Source organism: Capsicum annuum, chromosome 9 (assembly GCF_002878395.1).
Source record: "Capsicum annuum cultivar UCD-10X-F1 chromosome 9, UCD10Xv1.1, whole genome shotgun sequence".
NCBI classification, from domain to species: domain Eukaryota; kingdom Viridiplantae; phylum Streptophyta; class Magnoliopsida; order Solanales; family Solanaceae; genus Capsicum; species Capsicum annuum.
This window is the reverse complement of record NC_061119.1, coordinates 215,616,900-215,636,369: the sequence shown is the minus strand read 5'-3', so window position 1 is coordinate 215,636,369 and position 19,470 is coordinate 215,616,900. Positions and strand designations below refer to the sequence as shown.

The 19,470-nt window shown below is 36.4% G+C and overlaps 1 protein-coding gene across 1 annotated transcript; it reads right to left on the bottom strand.

Annotated features, from left to right (window-relative positions):
* Window positions 1–11: 11 nt before the first annotated feature.
* Window positions 12–17,784, bottom strand: LOC107840982 (golgin candidate 1). Its single transcript, XM_016684959.2, has 21 exons — window positions 17,504–17,784; window positions 11,887–11,967; window positions 11,440–11,489; window positions 10,693–11,361; window positions 10,549–10,611; window positions 8,934–9,011; window positions 8,637–8,840; window positions 8,243–8,299; window positions 8,051–8,125; window positions 7,623–7,694; window positions 6,793–6,855; window positions 6,537–6,635; window positions 5,962–6,039; window positions 5,780–5,848; window positions 3,174–3,221; window positions 2,982–3,077; window positions 2,791–2,867; window positions 2,038–2,083; window positions 1,798–1,896; window positions 1,641–1,685; window positions 12–575 (listed from the first exon to the last, which is right to left on the bottom strand). Exons 1-21 carry the CDS (start codon window positions 17,529–17,531, stop codon window positions 504–506), a joined length of 2,169 nt encoding a protein of 722 aa, XP_016540445.2. The 5' UTR covers window positions 17,532–17,784; the 3' UTR covers window positions 12–503.
* Window positions 17,785–19,470: the final 1,686 nt, after the last annotated feature.

The following is a 19,470-nucleotide window of genomic DNA, read 5'->3' as shown; positions in this document are numbered from 1 at the left end:
ATTCATAGCAATGATTGAAATCATTTCCTTTCCTTTCAAGTTAAAAGACAATTTCAGATCAAGTATTTGATAGCTTACACCAAGTGCTCTTGTATAGACAATTTCCAATCAATGGAGAATTGTTACCCCCACCCCCAACAAAAAAAAAAAAAATGAGTGTTGTAATTACGCGATGCTCCCCCCCGTCAGTTTTCAGCTCCTACTAACAGTTTCTTTCCGTTTTCTGATTCATCGTAGCATGCTGACATTCACTACCGGGGAAGAACCGGTTGAAACCTGCCTAGCCCTTTGTTGATGTTCAATTTCTTTTTTGGTGGATACATCACAGAACAATTGAATGTATTTACAGTATAAATCACGCTTAATCTTCCAAGTGCAATTTTCCTCGACACACATTTTGTGATTCTGTGATACTACTATTGGCACTCAAATGAGATCTGGCTTTATCACGCAACTCAGCAGAGCAGAGAGAACCTGAATGGTCGGTCCTCTAGCAGGATGGCTTATGGTAAGGTTTGGTTGGCGAGCCCCATTGATATTGCAACTTCTTTGGATGAAAAAGTATCAGCTTGTTCCTGCAATGTCACAGAAACGATAAAATTAAACATAATTATATCTTATCGATTTCAATGTCTTGACACTATTTCAATGTCCTTACGCTATTAGTGAAAACTTATTTTAAAAAAAAAAAAAAAAGTGGAGAAATACTACAGTAGGCCCCTCACTACGGAGATATTAATGCATCTTTAGATAGATTGACTACATGAATTCTAAGAATCAGTAGAGCATAAAATGGGCATGCGAACGTGCATGTATTTGTGCGTATATAGAATAAAGAAAATCATCCATACATACAGATATTTTCTGTATAATATTAAAACCCAGTCTAAAATGCGTGGGGACAGGGAAAGCGGTATTGACATATATCTTTAATATATATGCTATAAATGGAAAACAAAGGAGCACACTGTCACTGTTAAGACCAAGTAAAAACTTACTATCCATTTCGCTCCATTTGGGCCTGTCTCGTTTCAAAACTCAATTATATTTGTTAAGACAAACTGGGGTTCTCAAAAATTAGAGGTACCCTGAACTTTTTAGGGACATAGAAATCTCCGGACGAACTAAAAATACTCCTAGTAAACACCAGACGTGATGTAAGCGCAGCTCGACTAAGTCTAAATTCCAACTAGTTGGTATGTATCACTAATATGAACCCTTTTGCTATTATTGAGTTCTCTATTATTTGCTACGTCTGCATGGATTTTGAGAGATTCCAAGTCTTTTAAGAACACTTCCTTCCATGTAATTCTAAGGACTATCTTATGCTTTTTAAACATCTTCAAGACTTCAAATCAACTAAGTTTCATCAATTAATACAATATCATCCACTGAAATCAACAACAACAACAAACCCAGTATATTCCCACATAGTGGGGTCTGGGGAGAGTAGAGTGTACGCAGTCCATACCACTACCTCTAAAGAGGTCGAGAGGCTGTTTCCGATAGACCCCCGGCTCAAGACAACTGAAATCCTTTACCAAAAAGGAAATAAATAATCCACAGAAATCATGCACCATGGAACCTCATTAGTTAGACTCTCAACTATCAAACTTGAGCGGAAGCTCAAATAAGCATACCTGAAGGCGATGCAGGAGATACATCAAGAATAAATGGACAAATACCTGTCAACAATACCATATACTTCATTAAATTGAACGTACAATTTACATCAATTAGTTTCAAACATTCAACAGACACTAGGATGATTTTACAGAGTAAATGATCTGTTCTAACCAGATAAAAAAGCAAGATAACCCGAGCAGTAGGATATCGCCAGAGAAATCGTGTTGCCCTGACAGCCCCGGAATCCAGAAGCTTCGCGGCCTTCTGTAACTGCAAAGGCAAGTTTAAGTCATACAAAAGAAATTATACTAATATATGGCTCTCTTTCCAATTAAGTACAAAACTATTACTCCTTTTTTTGTGCTTCTTTTTACCCCTAGTGTGGGGATGGGAAAAACAGGAAGAACTTACCTGTACTGTTGCCCTTGTCATGTGACGGTGATGCAAAGGGAGAGGCCTGTAATGTTAAATTGTTACAGAAAGCAAGTCATGCGCGGAGGAACTTCAAAACTGGGAGGCTTACTTGTTTTCTGACAAATAAAACTTTGGAGGCCTAATGAATTCTGATCACTTGTTTCAACTGTAGAAGGCTCACAAAGAAATAATTTTAAAGCAAATGGATTCCTTTTACTAGTTTTTTACTGATCAAAAAGATTTTGAAGCAAATGAAGCCATTTTCAGTTGTCCATTTTAAATTAATGCTGGCAATCAACTTGAAACTTTTTATTTATTTTTCGTTTCTTATTTTTAATAATAGTGTGTCTGACCAACTAACCCACCTCGACTATTCCACTAGATATTTGGATTCTCCCACTGTGCCAATTTTGGCATATTTATTTTACAAGTTTTTCTACTTCTTTGAAAATTTAGATTGCACCAGGCAATTAATTAGATTCACTGCGACCACATTGTTCCTCCCTTCACTTTTTCGTTCAACCATGCAGGAGATGCAAATTACTTCAACTTACTTTGCAGTTTTTACTTAAAAAAGTAAAGGCTGAGCTGGAAAAGAAAGTTCAAGAAACAATTTTAATGAATCAAATTCACATTTTCCTAGTGCACAAGGGTGGCCGATGTTTAATGGAAATCGGGGTCTAATAATAAAGGCAGGGATTCAATAAGTGTCTCCCAGAAGCATAAAGTAAATTCTTAATAGTAACATACTCAAGTGCTTTGATGTCAGTGTCTTCCTCCCACGAGGATGATGCTCGACGAGAAGCTCTGTTTCTTTCAGCTTCCAACTGTTATAAGAGAAACTCTTAAGTAACTTAAACAACTTTATCAAACCACAACTGTAAATACAAGGGAGTAGAATGTAATGCAATGCCAAAATACTTATAAACTAAAGCACAAACCTGCACTTCCTGAAGACGCTTTGCTTCTTTCTCCAACTGAAACTCAGCTGCAGCTTTTTCACTGGCCATGGCTTCAAGCTGTGTTTGCTTGTAATACTGAACTTGCAGGCAAGAAATATAGCTTATTAAGTTACTACAAGTATATAATGGGAACCATATAGAGCATACATGAATTAGTCTAAGTTTACTCACCAATAGATCAGTTAATTCACGATACCGCTTTTCAAGTTCCACATGCTCCTATTACAAGCAACAACAGATTCCAATATCAATATAGAATTAAAGATTGATAAATGAGGACATCAAAATGGTCAAAGTCATACAAAGCACAAAAAGAAAGAGAGACACCAAGCAGGAACGAAAATTCTGTTACATTCATGTGTTAATATCTAAAAGCACAGACTTGGCGTCTTACCATATAGGAAAAAAACATAAAAGGCATGACACAATTTCTTTAGGATGATTGCTCATTGACATATGTAAGACTAAAATTGCAGGGATGGGCACCCCAAAAACTGTGCATTGTCTATGCTGCCTTTGCTCAAGGAAAGCACTCTCTTTAAGTAACTTCATGTTGCTAATTCAAAGTTTGTAATAGACAAAGATATTGTGTGAATAGCATAGCAATAAGATAATTAATGTCTTGCCACCTGTGACAATATCTCTTCTTACATTTCCGCATTCTAAGACTAAGTATAATTTACATTTCCGCGTTCTAAGACTAAGTAAAATTTATGTTACCATATTACACTGCCCCAAACTTACATCAATCTACAATTAAGTTGAAATGATGAAGTCTCAAATTTATCAATCACCAAAGTTAATGCAACAAATCCACACTGTGACTGAAAAATGCTACGAATTGCAATAAAAAAGTATTAACTTTATGCCCATAACCAATTAGTGGATATATATTCATCAAGAAAGGATCCATCCCTCATTTAATCTAAAGCAGAAAAACATTTGCAAATACAAGAAGATGTTTTTCCCCTATCAGCAGATTCCTGTAGCAATTTAGGATCAAGTAAGAGGGAATAGGAGTAAAAATCAATCAAAATTACAGCCGAGTAGTAGTATCCACTAAGACCTCTTGACAAGAAGTCAAGTTCTATCACAACATCGGTATGGCAGATCTCTTTCCCTATGTTGTTTCTGGAGATTAAGGTGAATATTTCAGATCTCAACTTCACATCTTCTTTTGAGTAGGCAAGGAATATCATATCGAAACACACTACGGTGATGCACTTTGAGCTACCAAAGACGGGGAATAATTGTGCAACATACAATGCTTAAATTGTCAAGGGAAAAAAGAACTATTCATGCCTGAAAGAAAGAGCTCACAGGAAATTCATTTAGGAAAGACAATTTAACTGGCTGAGACAATCTGTGATCTTCTGATAGAATCCCATTAGTTTGACTGTATGAGTTCTAGGATCCTTTTTTCTTTTTTCTTTTTTTTTTTTTGATAAAGTAACAAATTTTGTTAGGAAAGGGCAAAAGATTGCCATATAAGAAGTATAACCAAAGTAGAGAACCTTACAAGAGGACATGGTTTTTCTACAAATAACACCCACTTGTCTATACATGTTGTAATCCTATGGGTGCACCAAAATGAGTTTTAGACTCCTTATATGATCTTTGGACAATTCTCATCACTTGAGCTAGCTTTTGAGAATAAGTTTAGGCCGAAGGTCCATTTCCTTAACATTTTATCAAAACCAGACCCATCCCTGATATTGGGCTAACCAATGTTGGCCACCCACATTGGTTACTCCCTTCCAAATGTCCAGCCTGAGGCGTATTCATTTATAATCTCCTTATATGGTCTTGGAAAATCCTCTTTACATGATTACCTTTTAGAATTGAGTTAGGCCCAAAGTTCAGTTTCTTCATATGATATCACAGTAGACAGAGATCCAAACCACAACCAATACACTTAACCGATATGAGATCATAACACCCGCTACACGCCTGAACTGGACATTTGGAGCAAGGAGTAACATAACATGGGTGACCAACTAGGAGCTTTCCCTAATTTCTTTGTATTGTTTTCAGCATCTTCTTGATGCTGGTCAATATATCAATTACTTCATTAAAAAAAAAAGGCATGGGTGACCCAACATTACGCAGCTTAGTATTAGGAGTTAGTTGTGGCCCTGATACCATGTTAAGAAAATGAACCTATGGCATAACACAACTCTAAAGTTGGCCCAACCGGCAAGAATTCTCCAAAACTATATAAGGAGACTACAACCTATACACTTAACCGATGCGGAATCTAACACTCTAAACAGCTCATAATTATTTCAAGCAACATGCATGGGTATTCCAACCATGAAAGAAACACCTTAAACACCCTTAAAATAGTATTTTGGCCATGCTACTCTTCACCAACATTGGCATGGCTTAATTTACTGCTACACCACAAAAACTATGTGAACTCTATATACTTTAGTAAATTTTCAATTGAGCATTTGAACCACAGTATTTTTTGGGGGGATATACAAATATATAATCAATTATGCTATTAAGGTTTACTTTATATTTATAGCTTTTGAGACTAATAAATATCAGGACTACTAAATTAAGCTAAGTGAATGCTATTATTGGAACCAAAATGGTCCTTATCCAAAAAGAGGGACCAAAACTGCCAATGATCTATTTGTATCTAACTGAATAAGTTGATGCACGCTTAAAATTTGAAAACCCGAGGTTAAAACTAAGTAGAAGACGAACTGCGTGGAAGATCAGGAGGTCCCAAATCTTAGCAGTAAGGGAAAACACAAGAGTTTAATCACCTGGCGAGAGTAATGTTCAGCATCCCTTTTCATGGCAGCCGTTTCAACTCTTAACTTTTGCATTTCAGCCTACAGTCAATAGAAAAGCAAAAGATCGTCGTAATTTTGAACAAAAACGAACAAGCACGAAATTAGCACACACTAGTTAGTTATTGAGCCAAACTATAGAGCAATAAACTTGCCTCCAAAGAAGCAAGCTTGCTTTCAGCCTCCCTCTGACCTTGGCGTGCACGCTCCACTTCTTCTTGCCATGCCTGCATCTGCATTTTCAGAAAATGAGGTTAATATAGACATCTGGAGGGTATTAATTTTATCTAGCTGACAGTGATGATTCAGTTTCAAACAGTCTCAGGTTGCAACTGAACAAATGAACATGAGGGTTGATGGAAACATCTATGGAAATCAAGGATCCAGTTGCACGTGTAAACTTCTTAACTACAGCAAGCATGGCTGATAACGTCAAACACAAGGTCCTTTGTCTTAGTTAAGAATTGTAAATAACATATTTACGAGATTCCAAGACAGTTCTCCGGGCATAATATGTACAATAGGCATGAAAACACCTAATTTGCACTAACTAAAACATCAATATCAGGAGCATAACAATTTACTTAGTAAGATGAGAATTTCTCTCTTCATAATTTTTTCTAACTCAAGTGTCTTGCAGCCAACCAACAATTTTAAGTTTACTTGTATTGAAATTCCTGGTTCTTTCATGTTACTTCAAATGCATTCAGGTGAATAACAGTTATAGAACCTGAAGCACTTGATTGGCCTCTTCTGAGGACTTCTTTTGTCCACGGCGCGTACGAGCTTCCATGTCCTGCAGTTCTTGATTTAGAGTTGTACATTCAACCTGCCAGATTCAGATACCCTAGGATAAGTTGAAAAGGTCTGAAGAAATCCTTTCATGATTCTTTTAGGTATCTTCATTTCCAATTAAGCCAAAGAGTCGGACAAAGGATTTGTTTTAAAGAGTTGCATAAAGAATGACATCAAAAAATATTGTTTACCTCAAGCAGTGCCACCTTCTGCTCAAGCTCTGTTGCCTTTGCAGTTCTTTCATCAGCTGTTCTCTAGTGCCAATAGTCATACAAAAATTTAAAGACATATTTTTACTTCATTAAATAATGACAGTCATGCATGCATTAGTAATGAGAGATTAAGCGCTACCAAATAAAAGAAACTTATGATGTACAAGTAGTCAAGTACAAACAATAAACCAACTCCTGGGTACACAAGCATAATTAAAGAGAAGTTAGTGGCTTCAGTTTTTTTAGATTCCTAATTAAGACCAAAGGACAAGTACTAGAATCTAGTCCAATTACGCACGATGACTGAAGCGGTATGCACCAAAGTGCATCTGTTGGGAAAAAAATGAAAGTAAAGGTAATCCCTCTTCCTTTCACAATTGACGACAATGTATTAACAATGGTTACTAAATTAGAAATGGACACAATAAATTATTGTTATCTAATTACAGCATAGACAATATGTTCAGACCACAATTCTAGCTCTTAGAGTCAGCTCAAAGTCAACTTCTTATTATCAACTCATCAATACCATAAATTCACTCCCTAGAAAATATAAATTCTCGAAGAGCAGAATACTGCCTCATAACCCAAGCAAGGTATTACAAGAACACTAGAATTTTTCAGTGAAAGTTCACATCTTATTCTCTTCAGGTTAATACCATTCTGGCTTGTCATTATATGTGGAAGCAAACAGCTAAATCCCCATATTATAAAGCAATATCATGAAAGAATCAAGAGACCATAAATGTATATTTATTACAATTCATGATGTAACAGCATAGAAGATTATTCTTGCAGATGGAGAATACCTGCGCCCTAGCCAAGGCTGTGGATGCCTCTAAAGCTCGGTGCTCCAGTTCCACCTCCCTTTCCATAAAAGCCTATTGTTACAGATGAAACGAATTATTAAATTGCCAACAGCACATCCCCATTATCCTTAAGCAGAAAGCTAAATTCCACAAGCACAAGGCTCCCTATAGGTGGGGCCCTGTGGATGCATTTTAGAATCAGAAAGGGAGAGGGAAGGGGCCTTGGAAACAAATCTTTGAAGTTTAAAGGGAAAAATTCTCTACTATTTTGACTTAAATGATCAACAGACAGTCGATAAATTTGTTGCAGATTTCAGGATTAAACTTGTTTGTTACTTAAGACTTTAAATCATTTTTCAAAATCATTGTACAAATATTTAGCTACTTCCTTTTCAGAATGCTCAGGAAGTAAGTTTTCAGTTATAAACCTTTTTTGTAGCATTATGAGCAGCACGCTCTTCTTCTGATCTTCGCTCTGCAGCACCCAGCTCCTCCCTTAAAGCCTGAACACATAAAAGTTTCTCACCAGAGTCAGAAAAACATATAGCAATAAAGGTGTTCAAGAGCAGCAAAACAAGTAAAGAATATCCAAATACTGTTGTGAAAAGAGATCCACATACTTGCATCATCCTTGTCTCTGTTAGTTCCCTGTTTCTCATTAAAGACTCCATATTAGCCTGAAAAAAAAGCAGACAAAACTCAGTCTTCCTTTCCATCGAAAGTAATTGATTTTTCGGCTCATAATGGTAAAAATGCTGATAGTTCAACAAGATCAAAATGGTAAAATTACAAAGTCCTCACGGGAAGTCTTCTTAACAATAGAAGTCTCGCTTGTGTTGGTCCAGGAAACCACTAATAGAAACACAATACCAAGTACCAGATTTTAAAGTGAAAACCATAACAATAAATCAGAGTTCAGACTGACATAGATGATCCTAGAAACGAAAACAGATACAACAAAATGTCATCTCGCAAGTATGGTAGTACAAGGCTGACAGGTAGTTTGAAATGAACCTGCAATGATGCCAGGTTGCCTTCGGAGAGGGCAGCTTGCTTCTTAAGTGCATCCGTAGAACTAACAAGAGCCGCAATTTCAGCATTCTTTGCAGCAAGAGCCTCAGCCATAATGGACTCCGCCTTCGACGCCTCTTTTTTGGCTGCTGATAAATCTTTCTGAAGCTGCTTTATCCGAGCCTCGCAAGATTTACTCAATTCCCTCTATCACACCAGAAAAAATGGCTTATAATCAAAGAATTGCATGCAGAGATTTTAGAAACTTGGGGTACTCTCCAATCAAATAACCATATTCACCTCTGCAATAAGAAGCTCCTCTAGCTGAGCATTTTCAGATTTATACTCCTGAAGACGTGATGAAAGTCCAGCACAGACCTGCACATTTGAGTAAAAGCACGATAAGCTATGAAATATTACTTTCTGCAGAACAAGAATGTTACACTACAGCTGATTAAAAGATCAAAAAGGAAAAAATAATTTTTTTTGATAACTGTGGTGTTCGAGCCAGCTTGCGCGCCCCTCAACTAAATCCACGAGATACCTCCCACCTCTCCCCAGCAACAAGTTGCTACCAGGTATTCTATCCACCAAGGCTAAAACAGATGGGAAGAAATCAACTAATGTTTGTCTCTGTTGGGAAGAACCTCGACTAAATCACCTAGTGGTTGAAGTGTCGAGTGGAAAAATGTGTGCCCCGGATGTTAATTTTGTTATTTTATTAATTTAAAAGTATTTTTTCTATAAATCGTGTTTTTTTTATTATTGATGTAATGATATTTACACTTTGTACTATCATATTTTCCAGGTTGTAGAGATTTTTTTCTAAAATATACAACAACAACAACATACCCAGTATATTCCCACAAAGTGGAGTCTGGGGAGGATAAAGTGTATGCAATCCATACCACACCACTACCCTCATATAAAAGTTAAAACAACATTGTCATATAATCTTTTAGATAATCATGCCTAAAATCGAAAAGGATAGAGATTTCATAGCACTACGTTCATGAGGCAACTTTATCCATTTTTTGTCATTACTTTTACGCTTTTTATCATTCTCCTTATAAAAATAATAATCAATGCAAATATTAGTTGAGGGTGGGAAGGACTAGTAAATGTATAGAAGGATATATATTGATGATTTCATTTTAAAGGTTATCTCGGTTATTATAATCTTTTGTGTTGATACCTTTCTCAAACAATAATTATAATATTTTTTTCTATATTATTGGTGATTTATTTAAATTTATTTGCAGAATCATTGAAAATTTTATTTTTTCTTATTTCTTAGAAAAAGAATTATAAAATTGAAGATGCATGAGATATACGCCCCGTAGATCCATAGGACTTACGCCCCGTGTCTCGGGGCATACTCCTCACCCCATAGTACGTAAATGTCTGGCCTCGCGCCCCTGCCTTTTAAAACAGTGGTGCCCACTAATCTTTAAAACATTAATATTACACATACTTCAAACTTATGAGAAAGCAACATTGCTGAAATAAAGACTTTGAACAGACCGTATTCATCAAAAAAGAAAAAAAAAGGGTTAGGTCCACTTAATTTTAAAAATTGAAGGGCAAGACAGTACTGCATTTACATGTACTATCATCCAGCATCATTTTCCAAGTATTTGGCAAAAAACACCAAACCGAAGGTAAATTCAGAAAGTAATTCCACATTAAATTTCTATTTGCCTGAATTAAAGAGCAGATATTTCTTTGAAAATCACTCTAAACGACTTCTTTAAAAACATAGTTTTTTTGGAAATACTTTTTGGCGGAACTTCTTTAAAAACTTAAACAAATAAGTTTGCACAATTCCCTTTTTGCATGATTTCGAAAAAAATAGGCACAAATAAAAGCACCTTGGCATTTTAAATTAGAGGATAATGAAGCAATGAACTCTTACGCGAGCTAACCGTGCTTCTTTTGATTGGCCGGTAGAAGCTGCATTCTTAAGCAATCCCTGAGCCTGAAATAATAAATGTAGTCAAAAGAACTTTTCAAAAGACCTAGAAATGCACCAAATAGTTAACTTAAAAACAGACTCTACCTCTTCAAGTTGCTCTTGTTCTTTCATGGAAGAATTAACATTTTTACGTTCTGGAAGCTGCTTCTCGCCTGGATTAACAGCTTTATTCTCTGGAAGTTGCTTCTGGTCTGAATTAGATTCATCCTTCGTTTTAGCATCCTTCATCTGCCCATCAATTTTACCAGGTTCATCTCCAGTTAAAGATTTAGATCTTTCCTGCTGAAAGTTCACAGGAGATCCTGCATCAAGTAGAACTATGCTTTGACTGGAATCTACTGGAGACTTGTCCTGCACAGTATCAACCACATCTCCAGTAGGCAACAGAGGAGTCTCTCCAGGAATATCTGAGGTGTTTCCACCTGTATGCTCACCAGTAGATTCTGAACTAACGACTTTTACATCAACAGGTTCTACCGCTTCCACATGATCAGCATGATGATTTAACTCATTGTTAGAAGCTGTTTCAGATATAGGAGCATCTAACGAGGCACCATCTTCAGAAAATTTTAGCTTCTCTTCGGTGCTAGTTTTGCTGCTAGGACTACCTGGATTTGTCCTACTGTCTTCAGCAAGTACGATAGCTTTATCTTTATCAGAGGCAAAATCTGACTGTGATGTCCCTTCGCTAGATTGTTCCCTTTCAAAATTGATTGGTCCTGAAGGTTCATTAGAAGAGCGTCGTTTTTGCGGCTGCAAAAAATCTCATTGTTAATAGTCTGAAAGCTGTCAGTAGATAAAATAGCATTGTACTGAGAATGAAAACACTACCTTCTTTTTATGCCTTGACTTTTTTGTTTGAGATCCTTTTTCATTCGGAACTAAGCAAAAGAAAAAAAAAGATGATTTATTCACCATCCGCAAAGGCAACTTTAAAAATAATAATGTAATAAAATGAAAAGTTATAGGACGCTTAAATGAATACTTTTCTTTTCCTATCAGCATGATCACAAATAGAAACCGAAATGTGCATCTTGAAGTATCCTACTATTTTCAGTATGTAGTATTATCTTGAAATATCCCTTGGCTAGCTTGCTGCCTTCTCAGAACTGAGTGTCTCTAAAGGTTCATGAGAAGAGATTTGTTTCAGAAGGAAATTACAAGAAGTCTTATTTTGTAAACAGGAAATTCTAAACTAGTTCAAAAAGCAGAAACCAAAAGGTGCATTTTGAGGTTGAAAAATTTATAATCACCGAAGCAACATTGTAAAAGTTATACCTGGACTCTGAACATTCAGCTGCTCATCAGAATTCTCGCCGACTACACTCTTTGCCCTCTTATCTACAACTTCAAACAAATCTGATGCAACAAAGTACATTTTCACCTTGTTAGGAAATTGTACAATAACTAGAAAATCTTCCATGTTGATGAGTCAGAATTGACATAGTTGAAACATGCTTCCTCATCCATCCATCAAAACATGACACCCAAGAAGACTTACAATAGGGTATATTTCTATTAGCGGAAGCTGGTTGTTAATTAATAATTTCTAATTTTTCTAATCAGATTGGAACAACGGGAAGTAGGAAAACTTTGATAACTCATAATAGCAGGGTGTACTTAAACAACACTTTGGTAGTGAGTTGAAACTAGCTTTTTGTACAGCATCAAGTTCCATTTACGATTACGAGTAGCATGAACATCAACAAACTTGCAATGCTGTAAAATCTATCAAAATAAAACTAAAGAAAAAGAAGATTTGTGAGCAAGGGGATCCACTGGGATTTGGCTTTAAATGGCTCGGGTGGATCAGACAATGCATTAGTACTGTAAAGTTCTCAGTGTTGATAAATAGAAGTCCATGTGGTTTTTTCTCATCTTATAGGGGATTGAGGCAAGGGGATCCACTTCCCCTATCCTTTCTATCCTTGCAATGGAAGGTTTAAATAATCTTATTCAAACAGCCAAAGTTAGAGGATGCATCAGTGGGTTCCAAGTCGGGGATAATGCTGGAAACAATTTAGAGATTACACGTCTGCAGTATGCAGATGATACTCTAATATTTTGTGGAGCTACAGAGGAACAAATGCTAATCCTGAGAGTCATTTTCAATGTTTTCGAAGCAGTTTCTGGATTGCATATTAACTGGAGCTTCATTTACCCAGTTAATACAGTCTCTAATATTAAAGAGTTGGAAAATAAGCTGAGGGGAAGGTGGGTGAACTCCCAACAACTTACTTGGGGATGCCTCTTGGTGCAAAGAGCAAATCCAAGGACATCTGGAGTGGCATAATAGAGAAGAGTGAAAGAAATCTGACAAACTGGAAAAGTCATTATTTGTCCTCAGGAGGTAAGACTTACATTAGTCAATAGTGTTTTGGATTCCCTTCCTTCATATATGATGTAAGTCTTCCCAATTCCAGCCAACGTTGTTAAAAGACTAGATGCTATTAGGAGAAATTTCTTATGGCAAGGAAGTGAAGATAAGAATAAGTTCCATTTGGTGGATTGGAGGAATTACTTGTAAGCAAGAGAGGAGGTGGATTGAGCATCAGGAATCTGAAGATCCAAAACAAAAGCCTGATGATGAAGTGGTTAGGGAAGTTTGCATCCCCAGAAGAAGTTCCTCAATGGAAGGAGGTGATTAGAGCAAAATATGGTTTGCAAGATAGATGGATGGCAGAGAAGGTGACCAGGCCATACAATTGCAGTGTATGGAGATCCATTAGGAACTTATGGTAACTAGTCTCCAGCAGATCAAGTTGCAAAGTAGGAAATGAAGAGAAGGTGGCTTTCTGGAAGGATATATGGTGTGGCCAAGAGCCTCTGAGGCAAGCCTTTCCGGAACTATACAGTTAAACTCAAGATGCCACTGTGGCAGAGTTATGGACAGGTCAAGGTTGGAACCTACATTTTAGGAGAAAACTTAATGATTGGGACATGACCATTGTAGCTGAGCTCCAAGAGACAATTCCTCAGATTATCAATTTAACAGAAGAAAGGGACAACTTGATATGGAAGGTAGATAGCAAAGGAGTTTCTCTGTTAGATCTCACCACAAAGATTTGACAACAACACTGCCACAAGAGATAGGATGGCCATGGAGAATGATCTGGAAGACCAAAGTGCCCTATAAGGTGAACTACTTTACTTGGCTCCTTGCAAAGGAAGCAGTTCTCACTCATGAGAATCTAAACAAGAGGAATTTCAATCTATGCTCTGGATGTTATCTATGTGAAGAACAGGTGGAGACCGTCAACCATCTTTTTTTGCACCGTAAATGGACAGGCCAATTGTGGCAAATGTTCATCCAAAAGAGGAAGATCAAATGGATGAAACCTGGAAGAATCAAAGAATACTAAGAAGCTGGAATAGGGATGGTAATGCAGTAATGAAAGAGGACAGATGGAAGATGGACCCAGCTGGCATCTGTGGACAATGTGGAACTCGAGGAATCAAAGATGTTTTGAAGGCAAACAAAGCAACATACACAAGATAAAGACTGAATGTTTAGGCCTTTATTGTTTTTGGTGTAAACAAGTAGTTTTAGGCAGGACAGAAGATGTTTTTAGTGTTATTGACTGGCTGCAACTAGAAAATGCTAGGATTTTGTAAGTAACAACTTTTGTGAAGGGGGACTACACTTTTGAAGTAGTATGCCTGTGGATATATAGAAGTAAGGTTTACCATTGTCGAAAAAAAATTTGTGAGCAACTTGTAATTTATCAATATTAAAAGGGAAAGGGTCAAACTTTGCCTCTTTACTATATAAAACTGAGCAACATTAACCCGACGCCAGGAAAAGGTCTCAATTTTCCCTTGATCCCTAACAAAGCTATAACTTAAGGATAATTTCAAACAAATAGTCAAAAGTTGAGAGGTAAATCTAGTCCTTTTTTCTCGAAGAATTTAGACATGTAGCGTTCATATCGAGCTCCATTAAAGGTAAGGCCAAACATAAGACAATTTGTTAACGACAAGGGTATGAAAGTGAAGTGGAAGGCAAGATGAGCACTTCCGGTAGTATATGGACAAATTTGGACCTTTCCCATGTTAAGATAGATAGAGCTATCTATTCCACGTCTCATAATTCAATTTCAACACCAACCACTACATAAACTCAAATTTTATGCATCCCAGCTTGAACTACTGAGTCTAAAGCAGAAATTGCATTCTCTAAAGAAGATAAGCAATACCCAAGGCCCTAGGTGCGACCTAGTGGTCAATGAAGGGAGTTGAGAACCAAATCTCAGCAGAGACAAAAACATTTAGGTGATTTCTTTCTCATCGGTCCTAGCCTTGATGGACAAAGTTATATGGTACTTGTTGGTCGGAGGTGGCAGGCTATGTTGCTCGGACTCTTCAAAATTGTTGACAGGTGTGTAACGGATTCTCCAAAAGTAGTATATTTTTTAAGGATCCGACACGGGTGCATCAACATTTTTGGAGAGTCCGAGCAACATAGGTGGCAGATATCCTGTGAAATTAGTTTAGGGCATAAGCTGACATTACACCACAACTAAAAAAAAAAAGCACGCCGGTGCACTAAACCTCCCGCTATGCGCGTGGTCCGGGAAGGGCTGGACCACGGCTATAAAAGAACCATTTACCCTACCTTTTTATAGTAGTTCTACCGCGTATCCTCATTTTCTCTTAGGTTTCTCCTTCAAATTATTAATGTGCGGCATTATGTGACGACATAAAACAATACTATCCATCCAAACGTTGTAGTCATTAAAGAAAATACAAAACAATCGGTGGCAAATTTATATGGTGAATTGTGGAGCACGTGACCCCGTGATCTCTTGCTAAAATTAGATATTTTATGTATGTATTTTTTAAATTGGTATAATATTTTCAGCTGGAACCATGCTATAAGAAGGTTAAATAAAGCACTTAGATTGAATGTTGAGTTATACTCGAGGACTTGGGATCAATTCTCACTTAATGTTTTTTTCTCTTTCTTTCTTTAGTGGTGCACCATTTTTTTTATAACCGTGGTGTCCGGGCCTCCCATCAGTACCAGATAACTCTGTCCACCAAAGCTAGAACAGATGGGAAGAAATCACCTAGTATTTGCCTCTGTTGGGAGACCTCATGGTGTTGAACCCAACTTCATTGAACCAATAAGCCATCCCCTTGGGAGCAGTGGTGCACCATGTTCTAGAAATCCTAAATTCATCTCTGAGTACAATACAATACAACACAGTACAATACATTGTGAACAATACGTAGCAACCATCCAAACATAGTGTAAAAGAATCACACAAGTGAAGTCTGGTGTTTGCCTCTGTTGGGAATTGAACCTAAGACCTCATGGTGCTGAACCCAACTTCATTAAACCAATAAGCCACACCCTTGGGTGCAATAGTGCACCATGTCCTAGAAATCCTAAATTCATCTCTAAGTACAATACAATACAGCACAACACAATACATTGTGAACAATACGTAGCAACCATCCAAACATAGTGTAAAAGAATCAGACAAGTGAAGTCTGGTATTTATCTCTGTTGGGAATTGAACCTAAGACCCCATGGTGTTGAATCCAACTTCATTGAACCAATAAGCCACACCCTTGGGTGCAATAGTGCACCATGTTCAAGAAATCCTAGATTCATCTCTGAGTACAATACAATACAATACAATACAACATAGTACAACACATTGTGAACAATACGTAGCAACCAATGGGTGGGCATGGTATGGTATATACCGAATACCATTCCGAAACCAAAATTTTTTATACCGTGGTCTGAATGTTATGGTATTTGATATGGTGTTGGGTAAGAGTTTTAAATTATTTTGGTATTTGGTATTTATGCAATAAATACCGAAATACCATATACCGCACCAAAGTTTTTTATATAATATATAAAACCCATATATATTATATTTAAGATTATTAAATATATTTATATATCATCCATTAGCCAATTGAACATAAAAGTAATTTTTATTTAGAATTAAATTTTTTGGAAAGCTTATTATTTAGGAGTACTATGCTTAAGTTTGGGTAATGTTGTTCAGAGTTTGCATCATGGACTACTCAATCGTGATTGAAATGTTCTTTTTGTGTAATTGATTGACAAAGGTAGTTGTTAGTCTTATATGATTGAAACGTTTTTAAAGTTTAAAGTTATAGTTTTTTTATATGAATATATGTAAGTCGAAATCAAATAAAGTATGGTTACCGAATTACCATACCGTAAAATACCAAAACCAATATTAAAAATACCGAATCATACCGAACTAATATGGTATGATAATGGTATTGTTCTTTTAGATACCGAAAATCGAAGTTACCATACCGTACCGTACCATGCCCACCCCTAGCAACCATCCAAACATAGTGTAAAAGAATCACACAAGTGAAGTCTGGTGAGGATAGAGTTCATGCATACCTCACCCCCTACCTTGAGACCTAGAGACGTTTCAGATAGACCATACATAAAAACTCAAGCTAACTTCCTATTAAAATACATTAGTCTCACATACACCTACTACCACCGATATATAAGACTATCAACAAGTTTTTTTATAAACCGTGGTGTCCAAGCTAGGTCGTCACACCTCAACTTACTAATTCCACACGATACCTAACACCTCCCACCAGCTCGCCGCATCCTAAATACAATAGATGCGACGAAAATCACATACTCCCTCCATCACATTTTAGTTGATCATCTTACTAAAAATAAACATCTCAATCACTTACTAAATCAGGACAGTATACATTAAATGTGAACAATTACAATTTCAATTTCAATTCAATAATCTTGATATACCTATATACATTTAACAATGCATTCACTAATTTCCACATTATAGATCCACATAAATAATATCACTTTAATAAAATTAAAAAAAATAATTAAAAAAATAAAAAATCATACCTTCAGCAGCTCTGAGCCATGAAGACATTGTTAGAATAACTGAAAGTGTAATATTCTCCTATAAATCAATCAACAAATGCATGGAATTTTAAGCAGAAAAAATGGCGGAAATTTGATAAGGAAGGAGAAAAATAGAATAATGAAAGGTGAATAATGAGAATTTTAATTATTTTTTTGGTTGATTTTTGAGATCGCGAATGTATAGTTATGCTGTTAGTTGGGGGATCTCTGTTAGCAATAGAGGAAGAAGGAAAGAGATTTGAGTTGGTGCGGTTGGGTATATGGTAAGTATGATAGGACCTTGTAATCAGAGCCGTTGATTTAGAAAATCTGAGATGATTTGGTGTAGTTGGGTATATGGTAAGTATGATAGGACCTTATAATCAGAGCCGTTGATTTAGTGTGGTTGGGTATATGATAAGTGTGTTAGGACCTTGTAATCAGAGTTGTTGCTTTACTATGGTTGGATATATGTTAAGCATGGTAGGAACTTGTAATTAGAGTCGTTGATTTGGAAGATCCGAGTTGATTTGATGTGGTTGGACATATGCTGAGTATTGTCGGATCTTGTAATCGGAGACGTTGATTTGGGAGATTCGAGTTGATTTAGTGTGGTTGGGTATATGGTAAGTATGGTAGGACCTTGTAATTTTGGGAGATTCGAGTTGATTTGGTATGGTTGGGTATATGGTAAGTTTGGTATGACATTGTAATCGGAGTTATTTTGGTAGATCTGAGTTGAGTTGGTGTGGTTGGGTATATGGTAATCATGGTAAGATCTTGTAATCAAGGTCGTTGATTTGGGAGATTCGAGTTTATTTGATGTAGTTGGGGATATGGTAAGTATGGTAGGACCTTGTAATTAGAGTTGTTGATTTGGGAGATTCCTATTGATTTGGTGTGGTTGGGTATATGGTAAGTGTTTTGCGGAGAAATTTTGACTTTTAAAGAGTCGCCACTTAATTTTTAAAAGGAATTAAGAAACCTTTATAAGATACTTTAAACGATCAAAAACAGAAAAATTGCTTAAGTTTAAAGATTCTTAGTAAGCGGTTCCTATTAACGTTTTAGGAAGGTGTTAGGCACCTAAAACGTCCGCTAACTTACAGTTATCCGGACTATTTGAAAACATCTTTTGATTAACTTGTAAAAAGATTAATTTGTTGAAAAGTGGTTGATTTTGGAAAACGACTTGTGGGAAAAGTAATTGATTAAGGAAAAGTTTTTTGCAAAATTAGATTTTTAGCGACTTAGTTAGGGAGGTAACTAGATTCGAACACTAAGCAAATAAAATAACGAAAGGGAAATAGAGGAAGAAATAAATGATTTGGGCCTTCATGCCCAAATCCGTCACTCTGTCCTAGTCTAGATATTGGGCTTTCGGCCCGTCTTCCACCTATCCTAGTCTATATTTCGAGTCTTTGGCTCAAGTATCGCTCCACCTATATTAAATTTACAACTTTGGCTTCAAGGCCCAAATGAATAAATAAATAAATAAATAAATAAGTAAATAAATAAAAGACGACAATAAATATATAAAATGAAATAATAAATGACTTTTGTCTCTTAACCGCTTCAAAGATGGAACTTTAACTCATTCTTCTTCTTTTGACTCTTTACACCCATATGCCGCGGAAAACGCTTTAGACTTCTTTTGGGCTTCGACTCGAAAGCTAGGCCCCATTGGCCCATGATGGATGCACGAAGGCAAAGTAGTCCGGGTAGGACTCGAATGATTTCCATGCAAAAATAAAAGTAAGACACATTAACACATATAAAAGAAAAAGAAAAGGAGCAAAAATGAAGGAAGTCGGCATATGATAAATCAAAACAAAACAGAAAATATAAATAAAATAAATAAGAGATGGTCATTACAATGTCAACCAAAGATTATGAAGAAAGTTAATCCATAGTTAACTGTAGACAACGGTATAACATAGTTCTTAAATATTCAAACGTCGATCACA

What these genes read in the sequence shown, in the direction of transcription:
- LOC107840982 (XM_016684959.2), bottom strand. Translation starts at nt 17,531, where the DNA reads ATGTCTTCATGGCTCAGAGCTGCTGAAG. An exon ending in CTGAACATTACTCTCGCCAG is followed by an intron (nt 3,222 to 5,779) that starts GTGATTAAACTC and finishes TGCTTGTAATAG; the next exon opens with GAGCATGTGGAACTTGAAAA. An exon ending in AGCGTCTTCAGGAAGTGCAG is followed by an intron (nt 2,868 to 2,981) that starts GTTTGTGCTTTA and finishes CTCTTATAACAG; the next exon opens with TTGGAAGCTGAAAGAAACAG.